General features: G+C 32.7%; 2 protein-coding genes across 3 annotated transcripts; both read right to left on the minus strand.

The window, feature by feature from the left end:
- Positions 1 to 2,976: 2,976 nt before the first annotated feature.
- Positions 2,977 to 6,176, minus strand: LOC133674888 (sugar carrier protein A-like). The gene is made up of 4 exons (XM_062096183.1): positions 5,675 to 6,176; positions 4,588 to 4,907; positions 3,776 to 4,402; positions 2,977 to 3,639 (listed from the first exon to the last, which is right to left on the minus strand). The coding sequence occupies exons 1-4, from the start codon at positions 5,817 to 5,819 to the stop codon at positions 3,211 to 3,213; spliced, it is 1,521 nt and encodes a 506-aa protein (XP_061952167.1). The 5' UTR covers positions 5,820 to 6,176; the 3' UTR covers positions 2,977 to 3,210.
- A 5,706-nt stretch (positions 6,177 to 11,882) lies between these two features.
- LOC133674565 (adenylate kinase 5, chloroplastic) lies at positions 11,883 to 19,262 on the minus strand. 2 transcript variants are annotated; one of them, XM_062095748.1, is made up of 20 exons: positions 18,951 to 19,261; positions 18,708 to 18,812; positions 17,975 to 18,103; positions 17,749 to 17,883; positions 17,084 to 17,230; positions 16,748 to 16,822; positions 16,561 to 16,654; positions 15,564 to 15,616; positions 15,304 to 15,432; positions 14,691 to 14,726; positions 14,543 to 14,623; positions 14,330 to 14,468; positions 14,049 to 14,128; positions 13,883 to 13,948; positions 13,442 to 13,471; positions 13,246 to 13,355; positions 12,638 to 12,775; positions 12,426 to 12,455; positions 12,289 to 12,344; positions 11,883 to 12,179 (listed from the first exon to the last, which is right to left on the minus strand). In XM_062095748.1, the coding sequence occupies exons 1-19, from the start codon at positions 19,158 to 19,160 to the stop codon at positions 12,320 to 12,322; spliced, it is 1,812 nt and encodes a 603-aa protein (XP_061951732.1). In that variant the 5' UTR covers positions 19,161 to 19,261; the 3' UTR covers positions 11,883 to 12,179; positions 12,289 to 12,319. The 2 variants fall into 2 exon arrangements, with proteins under 2 accessions (XP_061951732.1, XP_061951733.1); XM_062095749.1 differs by lacking the exons at positions 11,883 to 12,179; positions 12,289 to 12,344 and having other exon boundaries at positions 12,422 to 12,455; positions 18,951 to 19,262.
- Between the last annotated feature and the right edge of the window lie 498 nt (positions 19,263 to 19,760).

A 19,760-nucleotide genomic window follows, 5' to 3' on the forward strand; every position in this document is an offset into this window, starting at 1 on the left:
CCTTCTTTTCTCTCTTCAATAAAAGAAAGAAAACATGACGAGGCCTTTTCAACACATTCAAGCTATAGGGTAGCTCTCTCTCTCCCTCTCTCCCTCCCCTCCATTTCTCTCTTTTCCCTTGGCTCAGTCTGATAGAGTTACCTTGTCTTACCTCGTTTTATTATTAATGAATAGTATTATTTGCATTGTATTATTCATCATTATTCATGCTATTTAAGAATATTATATTTTTTTAGATATAGATATTCTTTAAGCTATATATTTTCAAGTTTTGAAAGAGAGATGGGGGTCTAGACACTTACCTTTATACCTCTCTATTATACAGAGAACACATATCTCTTCTCTACACATAAAAAACACAATTTTCATCATCTTGATTTTTTTATTTGTTTGTCATTTGATAAGAATTCAAATATTGACTTACACATCAAAATGTCTTTTTTTTATAAGGGATTTGTTTTACAGACACAACTCAAACCCAGAACCAATAAGTCAAGAAAAGTCAACATTTTTCTGTAAGATTTTTCCATTACTTCATCAACAGCATCGTCTGTGGGAACGTGAACAAAAAATCAATTCATTCCCTTTCACCTTTTTTCCAAAAATATTTCATGACCGATGAGACTTCAGAACATTAGAGTGTTTGATCTCCTCACAAAGACTCCAATTCCCCTAGGACTCCTATAGATTTGCAACCAAGTTCAGTTACTTAACGAAGTTGTTGCAACAATACAACAACATAATTATACTCTTTCTCTTATATAATAACAAACCCTTATCAATGCACCAAGTATGTATATACAACTCCAATTCCCTGAAGAAATAGGGCAGAATAACATGTAAGTGTGTAATGCTCGTACTGCAACACTCTAAAGGAGTTATACACCTCATTCTCACAAAAGAAACTCTAAACAATTCAATCACCATCGGTCTTAATCACCTCGCTCCACTAAAAAAAAACTTGGACGTGAGACAACCTCTATGAATCCACGAGTTTATGATCCACAATATTATTTTGTTATAGAATGTTACACACTCAACTCTCTAGAGATTGTTTCTCTGCAAAAGTTGATCTAAATAACCACGAGGGACTCACAAACCTATGAGGGTATATATAAAATATGAGAAGTATCCTAGAACTTTTCACACAAGATACTGATGTTATGAGCAAAGTTCTTCCAACAACTTTTCATAGATCTACTAAGTTATAGTATTATAGCTTTAAACCTGACTTTATCTCAAGTCTTTATTATCTCTATGTAGAGCTCATCTTTGATTTAGCACAAGAATTCTTGCCAAAAAAAGTATCACAAAACTCTTTGTAGTCACATGGCTAGAAGATGAAAGTACTAAGGTATATCTTTAAAGATTCAATTAAAAAATGTTAAGCATGTTGAATCTACTTGAACCCATCGCCATTGAAACCTTTATCAATAAAGTCTATAACTATTTCTTATGGGAAAAGTTATACACACTTTATGATAAAAATATCATTAGTATCAAACACTCGATGAAAAATTACATTAGTGTGGAAGAAGTTAGCATGATCAAACAAGGTCACCCACGTTTCTATGTATGGGCAAAGTCTCTACCAAACCATTATTTCTAATGAGAATATCCAAAGGAACACTAAAGGGCACATCCTTTATTGTTTGATGTTTCCTGAGCTCATGACCACACATCTAGCCACCATATAGATAGAGGTGCTAGTTGTTATTTAAAGAAAAGGCCTCCTGCAATATTCACATACAATGAAAAGTGGTTTAGACATAAAAAACCCTAATAAATATTGTCTTTCTCATCATGGCAATGGATATGACAGTGAAAAGTGTCATGCACTAAGAAAATAAATAGAACGATTGATCATCAAATGTCACCTCTACTAATTTATGAGAAAAGAAAAGCATTTAGAGCTAAGGAAGACGTATGTGCACTTACACCACTGCTTGAGATCAAATAATCCATGGATTATCTCTAAAGATTTGAATCTTCATTTTTTATGTCTTTTAATAAAATAATCTTTTGTTTTAACTGAGCTAGTACTATGCATAACTCATTCAAAACAAGTTTCAGACTAGATCATATTATTTATGGTCGTTTAGACTAAGCTCCACCCCCTTCTCTTTTTCTCTCTCATCACGTAGCTCGATATAGTCTCATTTATTATTCATGAATAATGTTTACTATGTAAAGCTTGTTTAGAACGAGCTTCATTCCTTCTTTTCTCTCTCTTTTTCCTCAATCCTTCTCATCTCTCTTTAGTAGGAGAGAGAAATATGGTGAGGCTATTCATTACAAATGAATAGCATTTTTTTCAACCTTTTCAAGCTACAAGATAGCTCTATCTCCTCCTGCCCTTCTCTTATTTCCCTTGGCTCGGTCTAACTAAGCTACATTATCTCACCTTGTTTTAGCATTTGTGTTTATTTTTTTTTAAAAGAAGAGGTGGAAAACAAAAGACGAGTTAGGTGTGTAGGCCTCTGTTAGGCCCACACACTTATCTTTTGAGGCCCAACCCAATATTGTTGAATATTTTTTCTTAGCTATTTTTTTTCAAATCTATCATTTAGAGTAAATTTTTTTTTCAATTTCACCATTCAATATTAAATTGATGGTAAATCACTTTTTTGTATTTTTTTTATCATATAATAAAATAAGAAATTAAATCGACTAAGTTGAGTCTATAACCAAGATCGTAAATTTTGTGAGTTAACTAAATATTAATGAAAAACCTTGGTTGATGCTAAGTTAATCTTGGTATTTTTTATCATATAATAATAAAAAAAATTAATTCGAACCAGTAAGATTTATAATTCGGATTGTAAAATTAACAAACTAATCAAGTATAAATCCAAAAATTGAGTAAGGATTTTTTAAGTTAAGCAGTTATACCGAATTTAGTGATAATGACAAAAAAAAATTTAACAATCTAAATAGATTTTTACGTTTCAAATAATTTGAAACCAACAGGGAAAATGCAGCCGAATAAACCAGTGATAGCTATATTGATAATGTAAAAATAAGATCATTACACAACGCAGGGTTCGGTCCAGCGCTTGAACATCCTCGTCCATCTACTTAAGGTCACGTGGCTAACAATCATGGCTCTTTCTTGTTTGTGAATTGCATGTTTATTTAGGCCTTTCTTGTACGATGTCTTGATCACTAGATGATGCCAAGTTCACTCTGTTGTCCTTTCAACTCTTTCACCTAATTCTGATCATTTGGATTCCCAGGCACTATTCTCTTCCAGAACCAATGCTTTCTCCACAGGAATATCATCTCTTCAATAGGAACGCCCTTGGTTTCAGGGAGGAAGAAGTAGACGAAAATGGTCATGACGAGAACCCAGCAAGCAAAGAATAGGAAGATTCCAAACTTGAACGCGCAGAGGAGGGATAGGAAAGACTGAGCTATAGCAAAAGTGAAAAGAAGATTTACAGCTACTGTAATGCCTTGTCCAGCTGATCGGGTTTCCAGCGGAAATATCTCGCTTGGAATGGTCCAGCCAAGCCCGCCCCATGACCATCCAAAGGCTAGAACAAACAAGCAAATCATAACGACAACCAACACCGAGAAACCTTTTGATAGGTGCTGGTTGTCCCCGAATTTCAACCTCAAGATTACAGAAACAATTACCTGTTTCACAAATCAAGTAGTTATGGTTATTTGAGGCCACAGGTGATTAAGGTTCTACCCTCTATGATGTAGTTATGGAATTGACAGATGCCGGACTACTTTAGCCAATGCACATGAAAGAGGAGTGAATGTTTACCTGGCATATTATCATTAGTATTCCACCACTGATAAGTAAAAATCTCCGGCCTACTCTATCGACTGTTGCAATGGTAATAAAGGTAGAGGAACAAAGAACTCCTCCAGTCACAGCTGAGGCGTAGAGGGAAGCATTGCCTCCAAATCCCATACTTTGAAACAGTACTGGAGCATAGAAGAGAATAGAATTTATTCCTGTCAGAATCTGAAATGCTGGCAGCAGGATTGCCATAACCAGTTGAGGCCTGTTCCTTTTTGTAAGGATGTTTCTGAATGGATGCTTGATTGAGTTAGCCAACTCGCTTGCGTCCACCATGTCTTCAAACTCCGCATCAACATTTTTAGTTCCTCTGATTTTCTCGAGGACTTTTCTCCCTTCATCTTGCATTCCTCGTTCTATTAAACTATTAGGTGTCTCGGACAGAACTATCCCTCCCACTGTCATCAAGACAGCTGGAACTGCTGCTAGACCTAGGGAGAGTCTCCATCCCCACGGATCAAGCTCCTGTGTTCCATAATTAATCATGTTTGCCGTAAAGATTCCGGTGGTGGTTGCTAGCTGAAACATCATGTTCAGTGCTCCTCTAAGATGAGTTGGTGCCATCTCTGATAAGTATACTGGGACAGCCTGTGAAGCAAGAGTAGCATGGATGCACTAGTATATTAGTAAAATGGAAAAAAAAAAAAAAAAGACTGAAGGATTACTGCAACACATCCACTCTCTTTTGATCACCACAATTCCAATTCGTTTCCAAATCTTATGATAAAGAATGTGCTTTGTTACAGGAAATAGCTCGGAGCAGAATGGAGTACCTGATTTCCGAATCCAATGCCAACACCAAGCATGATTCGGCCCAAGAGAAGCATTGCCAGGTTGATGGCCGAGGCATTTAAGGTAGCTCCAATGAGAAAGCTGACACCACCACAGATTATACTTGCTCGACGTCCATAAATTCTTGTAACAGGACTTGCAACCAGAGATGCAACCAAACCAGCAAGGTAGAGAGAAGATGTAAAGGCTGATAATCCTTGGTTATTGTACTTGCAGTAGTTGTTTTCGTGTACATGCTGCTTCTTTTCATAAACACCAGGGAAGAATTTCAGAAGAAAGCCATCCATTGATGTTACTCCTCCTGTTAATCATTGAAGTTAATATAACAAAAATTTCAGTTTTTGAAGCAGAATCCAAGAGGTTACAGAACTCCAACATTTTTCAAGATATTGTTTTTTAACTTTTCATAACATTTCTCAGTTGATTGATGCCAACTGATCTCTAATCATCATGATCCTTAAGTTAAGATGACAACATTAAAAACCCAAATTGCAAATTGAATCAACATGATATCTCCAAGGAAAATTCAACAAAAAATGATCATACAAGGAGGGCTCATCTGGTATCCTCATTATCAACGATGGTCAATGGAGTCTTCTAAACACTGGTTACGTCAAGATTATCTGTTTCCAGCTGGAAACGATGTCTCCAATAGGCTGCCAACACCATCTATTTTTCAAGACAAGAGCCTCAAGAAATTATCACAGTTTCTCATCATTCTGCCAATGATTAATTTCAATATTACAACTACAAATTTCGCATTTCTTTGGGCAGAAATTGAATGATCGATTATTGATTTAAATCTTTCATCGACATTATAATTTCAGAAATGTGCAAGAAGACCCTTTGGTTTGAAGTCTTGTTTTATCCATTTCCTTTGCCAGATATCCAGAAAACTTTTCACTTTCTGTTTCATTATTGCCTTTGACACCTAACTCTCACCTTCTCCACAACTAGAATATTCTCTCAACGTAGTTTTCCACAAAAACAACAGCAGTTCAGAATATATTATATATCCATCTCTATCAACTTTTGATCAAGAGAAAGTGAAAAAAAAAAATTAAGCACCTGAGATCCCAATATCATAGCCAAAGAGAGAGCCACCAACAGCAGCAACAACACATGCAATGATGACAGAAAAGGTGACTTTCCCTTGATACTGCCCTGCTCTCTCCTTGGCCACACCAGCCGGCCCAAAATGCCCTCCTGCCATCTTCAAAGCTCAAGCAAATTTCTACCAGAATCAACAGAGAGACACAGACCCTTTTCTTGGTTTTCCAGAGAGAATTCAACAAAAGAAAAATCAATCTCTTACAACCTCAACTCTGATCATGTGGGAATAAAAAACTATAGTGTGAAGCATGCAAAAAAACTGGTTTATCCATAACTTTGCACAGACATGGGGGAGCACATGGAAACTATTAATCTTCTATAACCACAACTATGGTAGCACTCACTCTGATGGATGGCTTTAGGCAATACAGCATACAGTTCGGGGTGGATATTTATGTGTTGTCATGGAGGAGTCAATTTGGTAGTAAAATAAAGGGTATCCAAATTTAATATTATGGTTTCTTACAATGTCTTTATTTGCATTTTTCTCTTAATATGATATTATACATTGAGTTTAAATTTAATAATTATTTTAATATGTTATTCAAATTCAAACTTCATATTTTAGGTTTCGTATTATCTTCGGCACCATTTCTAGTAAAATACTAAAAACAAATTGATTAATTAAACATTCTTTTATCCATGATTAGATAAAAAATATATATATAAGTTATCACACCAATGGAGAGATATACTCTTTAAGGTAACTGTGTATAGATTTGGAATAGCAGAAAATTATATTGTCCAGTCATTTCCAAGTAAACATGGATAGGAGATAGGGGAGCCTTTGAGGGTTGATATTGATTTCCAGATCCATTTCATCATCTACGTTTTCTTTCCACTTGTGGAGAGCAAGACTTTAATGAGAGTTTGCTAGCTTGCTTTGGTTGGATATAAGATTCTGATTCTCTCTTGCTTTTTTAATTTTTTTTTTAATTTTATCTGCATTTTAATTTTCCAATTTGGAATTGTTCATTGTAGATGCTTTCGTTGCATGCCAAGGTCTCTTATTTTGATATCCATTTATTAAACTTACCTGGACAGGCACGTGCCTAGCAAAGGTCCCCACGCTCACCTCTCTCCATCTCTCCCACCTTTGCTTTCCCAAGAGTCAATGGTAGCTGGGGCAGAGGGGAGATGGGATTAATGGTCCTTTGTTTTTTTACCGGATTAATTATGGTTTAGTCGTACTGTGGTGTTTTTTTTAGATTGTTTTGATATTTTAATATTAAAAATATTTTTTAATATATTTTTGAATAAAAATTATTTTAAAAAATAATGTTATGATAATACTAAATATTATATTAAAATAATCAAGATGCAAATTGAAATAAAGTCTCTATCTATATCATAGTTGTTAAATCCAATTAAGAATAAATATGGGACAAGATTTGAATTAAAAGTTAGGTCGGTCGACTTGGATTAAAATATTTTTTTGTTTTAAGATTAAAATACCATTGTTTATTTTTTTTAAAAAATCATTAGTTTTTATAAGGTTTTTTTTTTCTAAATCAATTAAGTTCTCAGTTTTTTTTATCCGAACATACTATATTAATTTTTTTATATATAAAACTTGAATTGGTTGCATCTACCCGCCATTCTAGTACAAGTTTAATTAAAGTTTACCCATGGTATGTTTGTTTTTGCGGTAAAAGTGTATTTTTTTTAATTTTTTTATATTTTTATATCGTTTTGATATTTTGATGTAAAAAATAATTTTAAAAATTTAAAAATATATATTATTTAAATATATTTTTAAATTAAAATCATTTTGAAAAGCAATCATTACCACAATACTAAATATCACCTTAAAAAAATTAAGATGCAAGTTGGAATAAAATCTCTATTTATATTATAATTATTAAATCCAACCAAGAATGAATATAGGATAAGCTTGGAATTAAGAGTTGGATTAAAATAATTTTTAAAAAAGGATTAAAATAATATTGTTTATTTTTAAAAAAATAATAGTTTTTTATATGATTTTTTTTCTAAATTAATTGAGTGTAAGTCAACTCATAATTTTTATCCAATTATAATAAGTCAATTCATTTTAGTATTTGTTTTATAAAACTTGAACATCTAGCCGCCATGCTTCTAATATCTGTACGATGCGTGTGACAGAGAGACCAAGAACATGCCTATATGTTATGAAAGTCAATCCCTTCGTTAATGCGCAACTCTTCCCATCTCCGATACAGTTGAGCCTAATTAATGATCCGTCGATATTTACTCTTTTTTCTTTTCTTTTCTTTTCTTTTTTTACCATTCTTTCCGTTTTTACCAAAGGACACTGCGAGAAGAGAACTTGAAAACAAGACGTTAAACCAGGAAAATAATTTTCACAGACCAAGATTATCAATAGGAATATAACCAAATTTATTGAAGGATTTTTACTGGAATCTGTCTAATCCTATCAAGTATTAAGTATCATGGTTATTAATCTTGATGTTAAAAAAAATTAATTTAAAACTGATCCAGTTTCATAAAATTAACCTATAATTTAATTATTTATTTCTTGTTTCCTAGCTTGATTCTTAATTTGACTTGTTAACTCGATTTATAACCTAGTTAACTCTAATAAAGCTTGGTTTGACACCATCGATGTGGTGATTAAAACTTGGTTTATTTTTAAAAAAATTAATAATTTAATTTTTTTAAAAATTATTAATTTAAGTTAACCTGAAACCTTGGTAATGGTATATCCTCGGGTAGGATTTAATTTCTATGTTAAGTACAAGAGGTGGTTTAGTGATAAAACTTCAGATTTCATATTCATAAGTGTGCAGGTTATATATTTGATGCTGTTCTCTTATTACCATCACAATATAGAAGATTATATTCTTATAAGAAGTGCGAGCTACCATAAACCTGATTTAATATATTAAAATTATATATAAATTTTCTCAATATAAGAAAAATCAAAAGATAAAAAACAAGAAGTTAAGCATGACTTTAAAAATTAATTCAGATAAAAGCATGATTTAATTTTAAAAATATTTAAGATACTATCTCTTTGTTTTAAACATTGAGATTATGACAAATCGGATCAATCCAAGTCGATTTGAGTTGACTTGCTAGACCCATGAGCCAATTCATTAACTACAATAGATTCAAACATTTTTTAATTTAATTTTTTAAATAAATGATTAAGCGTGTGACTTTAAAAATTAATTCAACGATGAATAAAAACATGATTTAACTTTAAAAATATTTAAGATAATATTTTTTTGTTTTTAAACATTGAGATTGCGACGAATCAAATCAATCTAGGTCGACTCGGGTTGACTTGCAAAACCCATGAACCAGTTCATTAACTACGCTAGATTCAAACATTTTTTTAATTTAATTTTTTAAATAAAGAATGGACTTTAAACACATCATTTTGTTGATATGATTTTTTAAAAGTATAATAGTGAATAACCATTACTATTATTTGTTAATTACTAACAAAGTCAACACATTTACTCTCTTTTTTTTCAAATAAAAAATGATTACAATTTAATTTAAGCCTCTTGATTCCTGGATTATTAATAAAGCCAGCACGAAAGGAATAAAAATATAATAAAATCAATTCCATCTTATTCATCATTAATGGCAAGGAAACTGATTGGAGATGTTCCACCATGGACCATGGACCACAGATCACCATCACCATCGCCATCTGAATCTCATTTCCTTAATGAACACCAAAAAAATGGCAAAAAGAGATTAATCAAATCAAACTCAATGACGAATGGGTTTGATTTCAAAGCTTTCTTCAATGCCAATAATCTCTATATTTCATTGTAGTCTTGAAAAGAACTGTACATCCTTAAAAGTATTGTTAGGTAATGGAATAATGGTTACTTTTAAAAATATTTTTAATATTTTTTTATTTTTTAAAATTTATTTTAGATGTCAATTCGTATTAAAATAATTCAAAAATAAAAAAAATTAATTTTAAATAAAAAATTAATTTTAAAAAAAGACATGCTCAACCAAAAAAAACAAACGTTACCAATGTGAAAATATTTTTAATTAAAGTTCCAGAATTAGTGGGTAATGACTTGGGGAATCAATTAGTGTTCCCTCTTATTTTGCAACACGAAAATTCAATAGGCATAAAAAAAAAAATTGGTGCTACCACAGTGGAAATCTTCTTAAGTCAACGTCAATAAATAAGTCATTAGCGTGTTTAAGATTGGAACAGCAGTTGCAGTTAAAGTAATTTTTATTTAGAAATATATTAAAATAATATATATTTTTATTTTTTAAAAATTATTTTTAACATCAACACATCAAAATAATATAAAAACTATAATTTTTTTAACAAAAATATAAAATTTTTAAAAATAAAAAAATATAATTTACACCGTATTCCTCACTCATCATCTTGTTTTAAAATGCCAAGTTATATATATATATATATATATATATATATATATATATATATATATACACACACACACACGTGGGTGTCCGGGTCAGTTTGCGCGCACCTCGACTAATCCCACGGGCCCTGAAGTTAACGACCATGTAAGTCTCCAGTGGCTATCATATGAGCAACAACAGGGTTCGAACCTGAGACCACAAAGAAAATAAATCTCTTGATCCCAAGCTTTTATTATTGGGCCACCACCTAAATGGTTACCAAGTTATATATATTAATTTGACTAGTTGAGGAAGATGATGAGAAGAATGTACAGACTGGATACCGAGGGAGAGGGAGAGCGTGCCTCAGGAACGGAAGATTTGGTGAAGGTATTTAACATGGAAACGAGAATATCAGAGTAATTTGGTGAAGGTATTTAACATGGAATTTGACTTCCAACCATGCATTTTAGCTCAGCAGAAGGCCTTGTTAACTTCATTTCTTGTTAACTTCATTTCTACACGATGAGAATAACTCCCTTCATTTCGTTTGTTGGATGAAAAGTTAAATTTTCTTTTAAAATGGTTATGTATTTATTTATTATTGGAAAAGTTGGTTAATGAAAAATAATTTTCAATAAATATAAATTTAACTTGATTTTTAGAAAAATATTTTCCTTTTATTTTGGGCGAAAACACTTTCTAGAAGTTGTGAAAATTTTAAAAATATCATATTATTTGTTGATTATATTAAATTTGGTTCTCAAATTTTTGATTGATATATATATTTTATTCTGAATATTTTTTTTAATTTCATCCCTTAACATTTGATTTTTATATTAATTGTGATTCTCGTTTTTATAATTGTTATTTGCTTTTCTCTTATTATTTTTTAATTGAAGTTTTTTATCTATTAAATTTGATCCTTATTCTTTTGATTGTTACTTATTTTATTTGAAATAATTTATGAAATGGTAATTATTTTTATTTTTATTTTTTTATTTGTTAGATTTGATATATATTATTTTGATTATTATTTATTTTATTTGAGATAATTTATGAAATTATATTTTTTTTTAATTTCATTCTCATTCAACTTTTTAATTTAAAAGATTTGTTCCTCATTATTTGAATAAACTTGAAAAAAATAAAACATTAATAAGTTATTTTCCAACTCATTTTCCATAACATAACCAAACACTGAAAAATATTTTCCAACTTATTTTCTATTACACTACCAAATATCAAAAAATAATTTATTTTTTCAAAATTTATTTTTTAAAAACACTACTTTCTAACAAACAAATAAACACTATAGATTTCATCTAAGCCTGCTCAAGATTTGAATATGTGACCTCCATCCAAGTGGAGTTCCAAAGTTGTAACTCTTGGGCACAATTTATAATTTCATGTTCTAACTTTTTGTTTTTAATGGTTGATATTAAAAATAAATTTTAAAAAATAACTACTACTACATTTTCAAACACTTCTTAACCTTTCTGTTATCCACACAAGGACAGGCTTTCAACTGGGCATGTAATTAAGTATGGTCCCTCATGTTCAAGCTCAGAGAGTGTTTGAAAGTATAATAATAATTGCTTTTCAAAGTATATTTCACACAAAAATATATTAAAATAATATTTTTTTATTTTTAAAAAAATATTTTTGACATCAACATATTAAAATCATCTGAAAACACCAAAAAAATATTAATTTAAAGCAAAAAATAAAATAAAAATAAATAAATTTTAATTTTTTTTAAAAGTGATTTTGAAACAAAAACAAATATTCTCTTAATTTGGAATTAAGATGCTAAAGGCCCTTTTTATCACAAAAGAAATAGATGAACTGTTAGTTCAACAAGTATTATATGGCTTATATGCCACTCCCGACTTGCTAAGATTGCAGATTGCATGACTACAGGCACTTCTAAATCCTAATGAACTTCAAAAACAGGTTAAGACAACCAATATATACTGTTCTTGAGTTATGTTAACGAAACATCAGTTCTTTACATAATGCTATGATCTAATGATAAAAAAAAAAACCTATTCAGTATAAGCTCATCAAACCATATCCGAGGTTTCACGGTTACTCTCGCAAATTCCTGAAACCAAACATTTGAATGAGAATTTCACATTTTTATTTTCTCAGTTGGTACTGATTGAAAGGTGTTGATTCTATTGACCACAGTGGCTCTGTTATAGTGTGCTTACTGAGATATTGACGTGAAAAAGTCCTTTCCGCTCAGAAAACACTACTCAAGAAGCCCCTACAGGAGAAAGAAATTGATCACTCGATGGAAAACATGATAGTGACGATGCTAATTTAGGAAAACATGGATGTTTCTTACCAAAATCCTGAGGCTTTCTTAGCTCCATTTCTGCAAAACATAAACCAGAATGATAAGATTTCGTCATGAGAGCAAGATTTACACTTGCAAATATGCATATGTAAGCGCAAAACACAAGCACTTGTGTAGTTTTGATTAAAAACTAAGAAACGGATGGAAAACTTTGCAGCCTCCTTAACACACATTGCACCAGTTGTGCAAGCATACATTACCTAGGTTTCCCCATGAATGCATCGTTTACATCATCAGTACTTGGCTTTTCAGAAAATGTTGACAAGATCACGTACTTCTCAGTCCCTGATGGTTGATCCACTCTCTTGTATAACTCATAACGATAGGGGTAAGACATCCTAAAAGTCATAAGATGAGATTATTTCACATTGTTTCATCCACAAAAATGCTTCCGGAAGAAAAGAATTTGCCAGAGTAACACAATAATCTGTTTGTTAGTTTCCATACAGTGTGTTCTAGCAGACATCAGATATTTTCCAACAGACAACAAAGACACCAGTCTACGCAGGCAGGTTATATACGATTGATTTATGGCTCATAAGATCAAATTATTAAAGATTATTCCTCAAAAGAACAAAGTGTTACAAATATCCAATTTATGACTTGGCCACAAAAAAAGAAAAAGAAAACGAAAAAGAAAAGAAAAGAAAAACCTTCAATGAAGTCACTACCTAGATCGATATCAAAACAAGTAAATTGAAAGTAGAATGTGGAAACTCTAGAACCTCATGTAACGAAACCTAATCACAATCATATCTGGTATAAACTTTGGTTACCTCAAAAAGTATTAATCTCATGGTGATCATACCTAAGAGCTCCCATAATAGGATACTGAGTTCCTGCATAATAGAGAAGGCGGAAGAAATAGCAACTTTCAAAGGAAGCAGCATACTCCAGTCTCTTGTCCCGGCCCATTGTCTAAAAGAAAGTAACTTAGGATTTAGGAACTGATAACTCCTACTGATGTCTCAATTACATGAGCTCGCTGGTAGCATACTACTTACTTGCATAATACCACTTGAACCAGGTAAGTCCTGAATTTGAAGGGATCCAAAGGAATTGTCAAATACTATTCACACAAATATGTTTCAAGCAAGCAAATGGTAATACATTAAGCATAGTAACAGAGTGCATAAAATGCTGAAAACACCAAAATAAAATGCTTTTAATAATTCAAACATTTATTTCTTCACTTCCCCGATAGCTAGAAGGAAAAAGGAAAAAGAGAAGCAAAACCAAAACCTTGCTAATTTTATCAACACGGCTATTTTCTTTGTCAGGGCAGTTTTTTGGATGAAATGGGTAATTCTTGCATGTTTGAAAGCATGTTATGTTCACCATGAATTGTTCACAGCCATTAATTGTTCTCCAAACACGAAAAGTAGGATGGACATAGCAAAAATCTTTCTAAGGAAATTTTGATAAATTTAGTTAACAATCCCAACCTTGAGCCTTGGATTAATAAGAATAACTGGTCGGCTCCCAGCAGCAACAGTCATGGCTTTTAGATCCTGAAGATTCAACCTCAAGGTTAAAAATAAAAGATGCAGCTAGAGTATGCCTAGTAAATTTCTTCAGACAGCAGGATGTCGCAATTTCCAAAATACTTACATCTATGATACAGTTCCCTACTGCATTTTGAGGAGCCACTAAGATGAACATATCATCTTCTTCGCTGACCTCCTGTTCCCCTGAAATGATGAAAAAAATATCAATGAAAAATTTGATTAAACAATGTTCCCTAAGTTATTACAGCACCTGATAATGAGTATAGAAGATACAATGAAAGATATGTGAACCTACTTGTCATAAGACTTAACTTTCAATAAAAATGCATGACTAAAGTATCATATACTGGAAGCACGAAATCACTTACTAATTCAATCCCATACCTATAGAACCAATCTTGATGAAGGTTCCCTTGGCACCATAATCACCCCAATCCATGAACTCCAGAATATTTCGAGTACCGGCCAGTTGCAAAGGCATTCCAGCAAGTGCACCTTTCCCCATAGACCCTTGAACACAAACCTGATTCAAAAACTCTGAATAACAGGATAGGAATAAAAAACAGTTACAGAATTGTATCCCGACAGCTAAATTACCTTGACATGCTTTCCATCATCTGAAAATGAAAGAGCAATGACTCGAACAAGTTCCATTAAGGTACCTATCCGATAAACATCCTGTGGACCATAAGATATGGTCAAGTCTGAACAAACATACTGTAACTCCATAGAAGAATTTCCTTACCATTTCCGGGTTCAGCTCTGGAATGTTAATGTCCACCTGTCAATGTAGATCACGGTTCACACAAAAGTTAATATGCAATCGGTATAGACATGTTTCCAGATCCAAAAACTACATAAGATCCAAAAACTACATAACAATATACTAAAATTCAGCAAACCTTCCAAAACAATCATCCATGAACACGCACTCATGCATAAAAGAAGCATTATGCTAATATCATGCTAACACAACATGTTCTTGTTTATAGCCTATGAGCAAAGATAATGACATAGTTTGTGGTTTAGCTACTCTTCTTAAAAAGGTACTTTGCACCAGAAAAGGGAGGAATGGCCAAGAAATTGCCTCTAACCATATATGAAACGCTTTATTATTTCAGTTTGAAGAAAAAATGCATAGGAGCATTTGTATCTAGCTTAGTAATGATATAGAACAGATATTTGTTCTGCTGTTTGCCAACAATGTCTTACCTCAATGCTAAATAAACTGTGAAATTCAATAAATACAACACAAGAAAACAAAATTTATGGTTGAGTAAACAGAAATTGTGTTGCTTGCTAGATCAAGGCTGTTGGGTTTCAAGTAGAAAAAAATATGCACAACATTTGCATCTTACCCTTAGTCTTGTTCTACCATCATTTACAGCTCTCTGTGTGGCTTGCAGCACATCATCGTAGAAATAATTCCTGATTTCTCTGGAATGAGGGATATTATTTAATCTAGTGGGAATTCCTCTCCATTTATCCTGTAAAGAGCTAAAGAAAGATAAGGGGTGTATAACAGGATTACTTCTTGGAGTTTTCTTAAAATCTAAACGAATTTTGGGTAAAGAAAAGCTACTGTTGACTTGTAGAAAACATAGCTTTAACCATATACCTGGCTAACTGATGCCTGACTAGAGCGACTTCCACTTTCAGGAACTGAATTTTCTGCATGAAGAACAGAACACGATAAGGATGGAGAATTCAATCAATTGATGTTACTTGATATATGACATAAATTCACACGATTCTCTTTAGAATCTTTGATCATGCATGCTTGACACCTCAGTTTCTTGGAAAGAAAACATTCATTACACTTCAAATTACCGAGTAATAAACAATAAACTTTAAAGCTGGAAACTCAATGGCTCCAGAAACGGCATGTAGGAAGCAACATGTGTGGAAGTAATAATACACAGAAGAAAAAAATATTATTTTCAGCAATTTATTAGCTTCACTAGCAGCAAGAACCTGCTTTGCAGCTTGCTCTAAGCAAAAGACCTAGTCATAGGGAGAAGGTAATGGAATAGGATAAACTCATTTTCTTCTTATATACATATTTATATAGCTGCAAATTTAAAAGACTTTCTAGATCAATTGTGAAAAAATAAAATAAAAAGGCCAACAACTTAAAAAGTGTATTATTTAGGTTCCAAAAGAAATGCAAGGTTTAATTTGGGAAAAAAGGTTCCTCTTGTGAAAACTATTATTTTTCACACTAGGCAGAGGCCATAAGGAGATCTTATCAGGGTATTGGTTGATGAGTAGCAGAATCTGTTTTATAAATTGATAAGAACAGTTTGTCAATGCAAAAAAAATAAATCTAAATTAATGGTTCTGGGGTTCGCACAATGGAGGAAGAGCATTCACTTCAAATAATCTAGTCATAGAAGCAGCATGTGGATTGGTAAATAGTCTAAGTTGATTTAAAACAAGTGAACAACTGATGTTAAGCACAAGATAAAACCAAGAGTCTATCAAAATGCTTCAAAGAATGTTTTCACTTCTAGAGTAGTTTTGATAGCCAGAAAAAGGAGAGAATATTGATCTTGTCAAAGATATAAATCTTGTGCAAACTAGCATAAAGCACTTCAAAACTTGAAAACACATACCAGATTTTACCAATTTTACTTCATCTCTCTGCACTTGAGATAACAAAGAATCTATTTCTTTGAAGACTACTTCTTTTGACCGGTTTCCATCAATCTGCATTTTAAGATGAAGTGACAAACAAAAATTACAGACAGAAAATTAGCAGAATAAGTGAAATAGAATAACAATAAGAAAAATTGAAATTACCTTAACCATAATGTTTGAGTAGGTGGACAAGATCGCTTCTGCATTTTTCTTGTATATATCAAGACGTGCCTTTACCTAAAGACAAGTTGAAAATCATCAAATACACATGGCGTATAGATGGAAAAAAGAAGTTAAAGTTTTCAAACAGATACACAATTTGTGTAAAGTGCTTGTTATAGAAACAAGGATCCTTTTCCTCGAGTTAGGAGGGATAAAATCTCTTGGTATACAGCTATAGAGAAGCACAAAAAATTAAACAGGGAAGTATTTCTCAACTCGCAATTGTACATATCACAATGGAATGATGAGCAATGAACAACTGTGACAGTGTCATACCTTTTCCTCAGTGTCATCTGGACGGGTTATAAGTCTTGCTTTAATTTCTTCGGTCTCAGGAGGGAAATTTTTCACATGGTAAATCTTTCCTGTCTCTGGGTCAAGCCTTCTACCAACACATCTGTCGATCAGAATTTCATCAGGAACCTGAGTATTAAAAGATACATCTCATGAATATAAAAGACACGGAAAGTTTGAGCTAGAAAAATGTCTAATGCATGCCAAGGTATATTATCACAGAGAACCTTCTCCCTTACTCTGAGCATTTAACATTTAAAGCATCCCCTATATAGGAGAAAATTTTGTTAAGACATATCACATATGTAAAACCAGTGTTGGCATTCAAAGTATGTGATACGTTGAAGACAATAACAATTAAAGACATATATTTAATATTCCTTCACTGGTAGAAAAACTAATTACAGCAGATTCACATACAAGATACAATTTTGGAATTATCCTAAAAGCTCTTATCTGGTTTTTTGAGCACCAAAACGTACATAAATTTTGATATCCATGTATGAAAATTTTGTTTCTTGTGCCAATATTGGGGTATTCTCCAATAAGTTTTGTGGTGAATAAATTCCTAATAACCTCATTGGAAGTGGAGCAATATCATTGTCTGGCAGAATCATAAGCAAAGATAGCATCATTGTTTTACGTACATCCAATACAACATAGATATCTGGCCTAACGTTCAGTTTTTCAAGACTTTCTGCTTGGGCAGAACTCCGTGGATAGCCATCTAGAAGCCATCCCTTTTCCTTTGCATCTTCCAATGATAATCTTGCTGTCACCATCTACAAAATGAGACAATTCATTCCTTGGGCACCTGAGAAAGGAAATGAAAACAATATAGAAGCCAGTAAAGGTGCACGAAGGAAATAATACAGCTGTCACGATTTCATCAGGAACCAGACGACCAGCATTCATAAACTCTTTTGCTTTATTGCCAATTTCTGTCTCCGCAGATACTTCAGCTCTTAGAAGATCACCAGTTGATATGTGCACCAATCCAAACTGTAAGACTCAACAAGAATAGAATATGAGAATATGTAATCATCACTTGGACTCGTATCAATAAGACCTAAACAAACTACTTTCTCAATGAAAGGAAATCAACTCCAAAATCGATTAGGAGTAGCTGAGTGAGAAGATAGACTGAAGAGAATGAAGCCTAAACAAACTACTCTCAGAATAAAATGAAATCAACTACAAGATCGAATAGGAGTAGCCGATTAGATACTCTGCCACAAGCTAAACACAATTTCTAATCAAAGGGGAAAACTCTCTCCAATTCATTTTCAAAGATGATTATATCATGTAAATATATGACAATATTCTTCATTCGAAACAATTAGGCATCGTAAACTAACCCTCTCCTTTCCCTCAATCCATCCCACTGCAAATAATTAAAACTTCTTTTGTGCAATTCAAATTCCGCCCCCCACCCACCCACCGAATTGCAAAGGGAGAATAACTTATTTCCACATGCCAATTTGTAAATTCAATGCTATGTGAACCCTCATAATCCAAATAACTCCAAAGTTGGTGCTTCAAACAACCAACCAGTGACCATAAAAAAGGAGAATTAAAGATTACAACAGGAATGATGAAAGTTTACCTTCTTGACAATTAGTTCACATTGAGTGCCTTTGCCAGATGCTGGTGCACCTGATATCATCACCTTCAAAGGCCCACTTGTGGAACAACTCACCCTCAATATTCCCTGCAAGTCCCAAAGAAAACAGACATATGAACTTACTCCATGTACTTAACATTAAGTCATAAACCGGGAAAAGAAAGTACACTAATATATATATATATATATATATATATATATATATATATATAAGAACAAACAAACCTTGGGTTTGGAGTTTATCCCGAAAAGGGTTTTGGAACGGGGGCCAAAGGAGACAAGATGGCTATGTTGAAGAGAAGATTGTTGGAAAGAGAGAGATGATGAAAAGGAAGAGGAGGAGGAGACAGAGAGAGAAGAGAAAGTGGAGAGGGGAGAGAGAGGGGTGGAAGGGGCATTGGTAGTGTGGAAAGAGGACACTGAAGAGGGTAACATTGTATGTCAGTCTTCTTTGCAGAGAGAAAGAAAGCAAAGGTTTTTTGCGGAGGACAAGGAGGTGATGATGGTAGGTGCTAGTAGAATAACGGATTAACGGACACCACAGATTCTTTTCTTTCCATTTTTTGAGGCCTCCCTTTTTTTCTCTAAAGGGCTTCAAAAGATTAAAAAAAGAAAAGAAAAAGAAAAAAGATGACCTATGATTATGAAGATATTTTGGAATTTGCACAGTATCAAATTGACGAGATTTTTTATTTTTCACAGTGATCCTTTGTACTCAACTCGCTTACCATGCGAACCATTTCCAAGGACTTGAAAATGTCCCGGTTAATTTTACTAATATATTTTTTAGTATCATGACGTCTGCTTCAAGCTCTTCTTAAATTGCTCACTTTCAGCTTACAGCTTCAAAAATTAACTTTCCAAGCTTGTTCTTCGACCGACTGTTGTTTTGCTTGGAGTTCCACTCAAAATATACCGTTCGACATCATTTTCTACGGTTCACACGATATGCTGTTCCACGCAAATATATTTTGAGATATCATTTTATTTGCTTACTTGATCATTCCTTGATTTACAACATTAGAGGTTAGCCTG

This window comes from Populus nigra, chromosome 15 (assembly GCF_951802175.1).
Source record: "Populus nigra chromosome 15, ddPopNigr1.1, whole genome shotgun sequence".
Classification (NCBI taxonomy): Eukaryota; Viridiplantae; Streptophyta; class Magnoliopsida; order Malpighiales; family Salicaceae; genus Populus; species Populus nigra.

Coding starts and splice junctions, on each gene's coding strand:
- LOC133674888 (XM_062096183.1), bottom strand. CDS start 5,819: ATGGCAGGAGGGCATTTTGGGCCGGCTGGTGTGGCCAAGGAGAGAGCA. Junction 4,908..5,674: donor CTATGATATTGGGATCTCAG/GTGCTTAATTTT, acceptor AATGATTAACAG/GAGGAGTAACATCAATGGAT. Junction 4,403..4,587: donor GCATTGGATTCGGAAATCAG/GTACTCCATTCT, acceptor CTTGCTTCACAG/GCTGTCCCAGTATACTTATC.
- LOC133674565 (XM_062095748.1), bottom strand. CDS start 19,160: ATGTTACCCTCTTCAGTGTCCTCTTTCCACACTACCAATGCCCCTTCC. Junction 15,433..15,563: donor GTCAGGCATCAGTTAGCCAG/GTATATGGTTAA, acceptor AGCTCTTTACAG/GATAAATGGAGAGGAATTCC. Junction 13,472..13,882: donor TTATTAATCCAAGGCTCAAG/GTTGGGATTGTT, acceptor CTTCAAATTCAG/GACTTACCTGGTTCAAGTGG.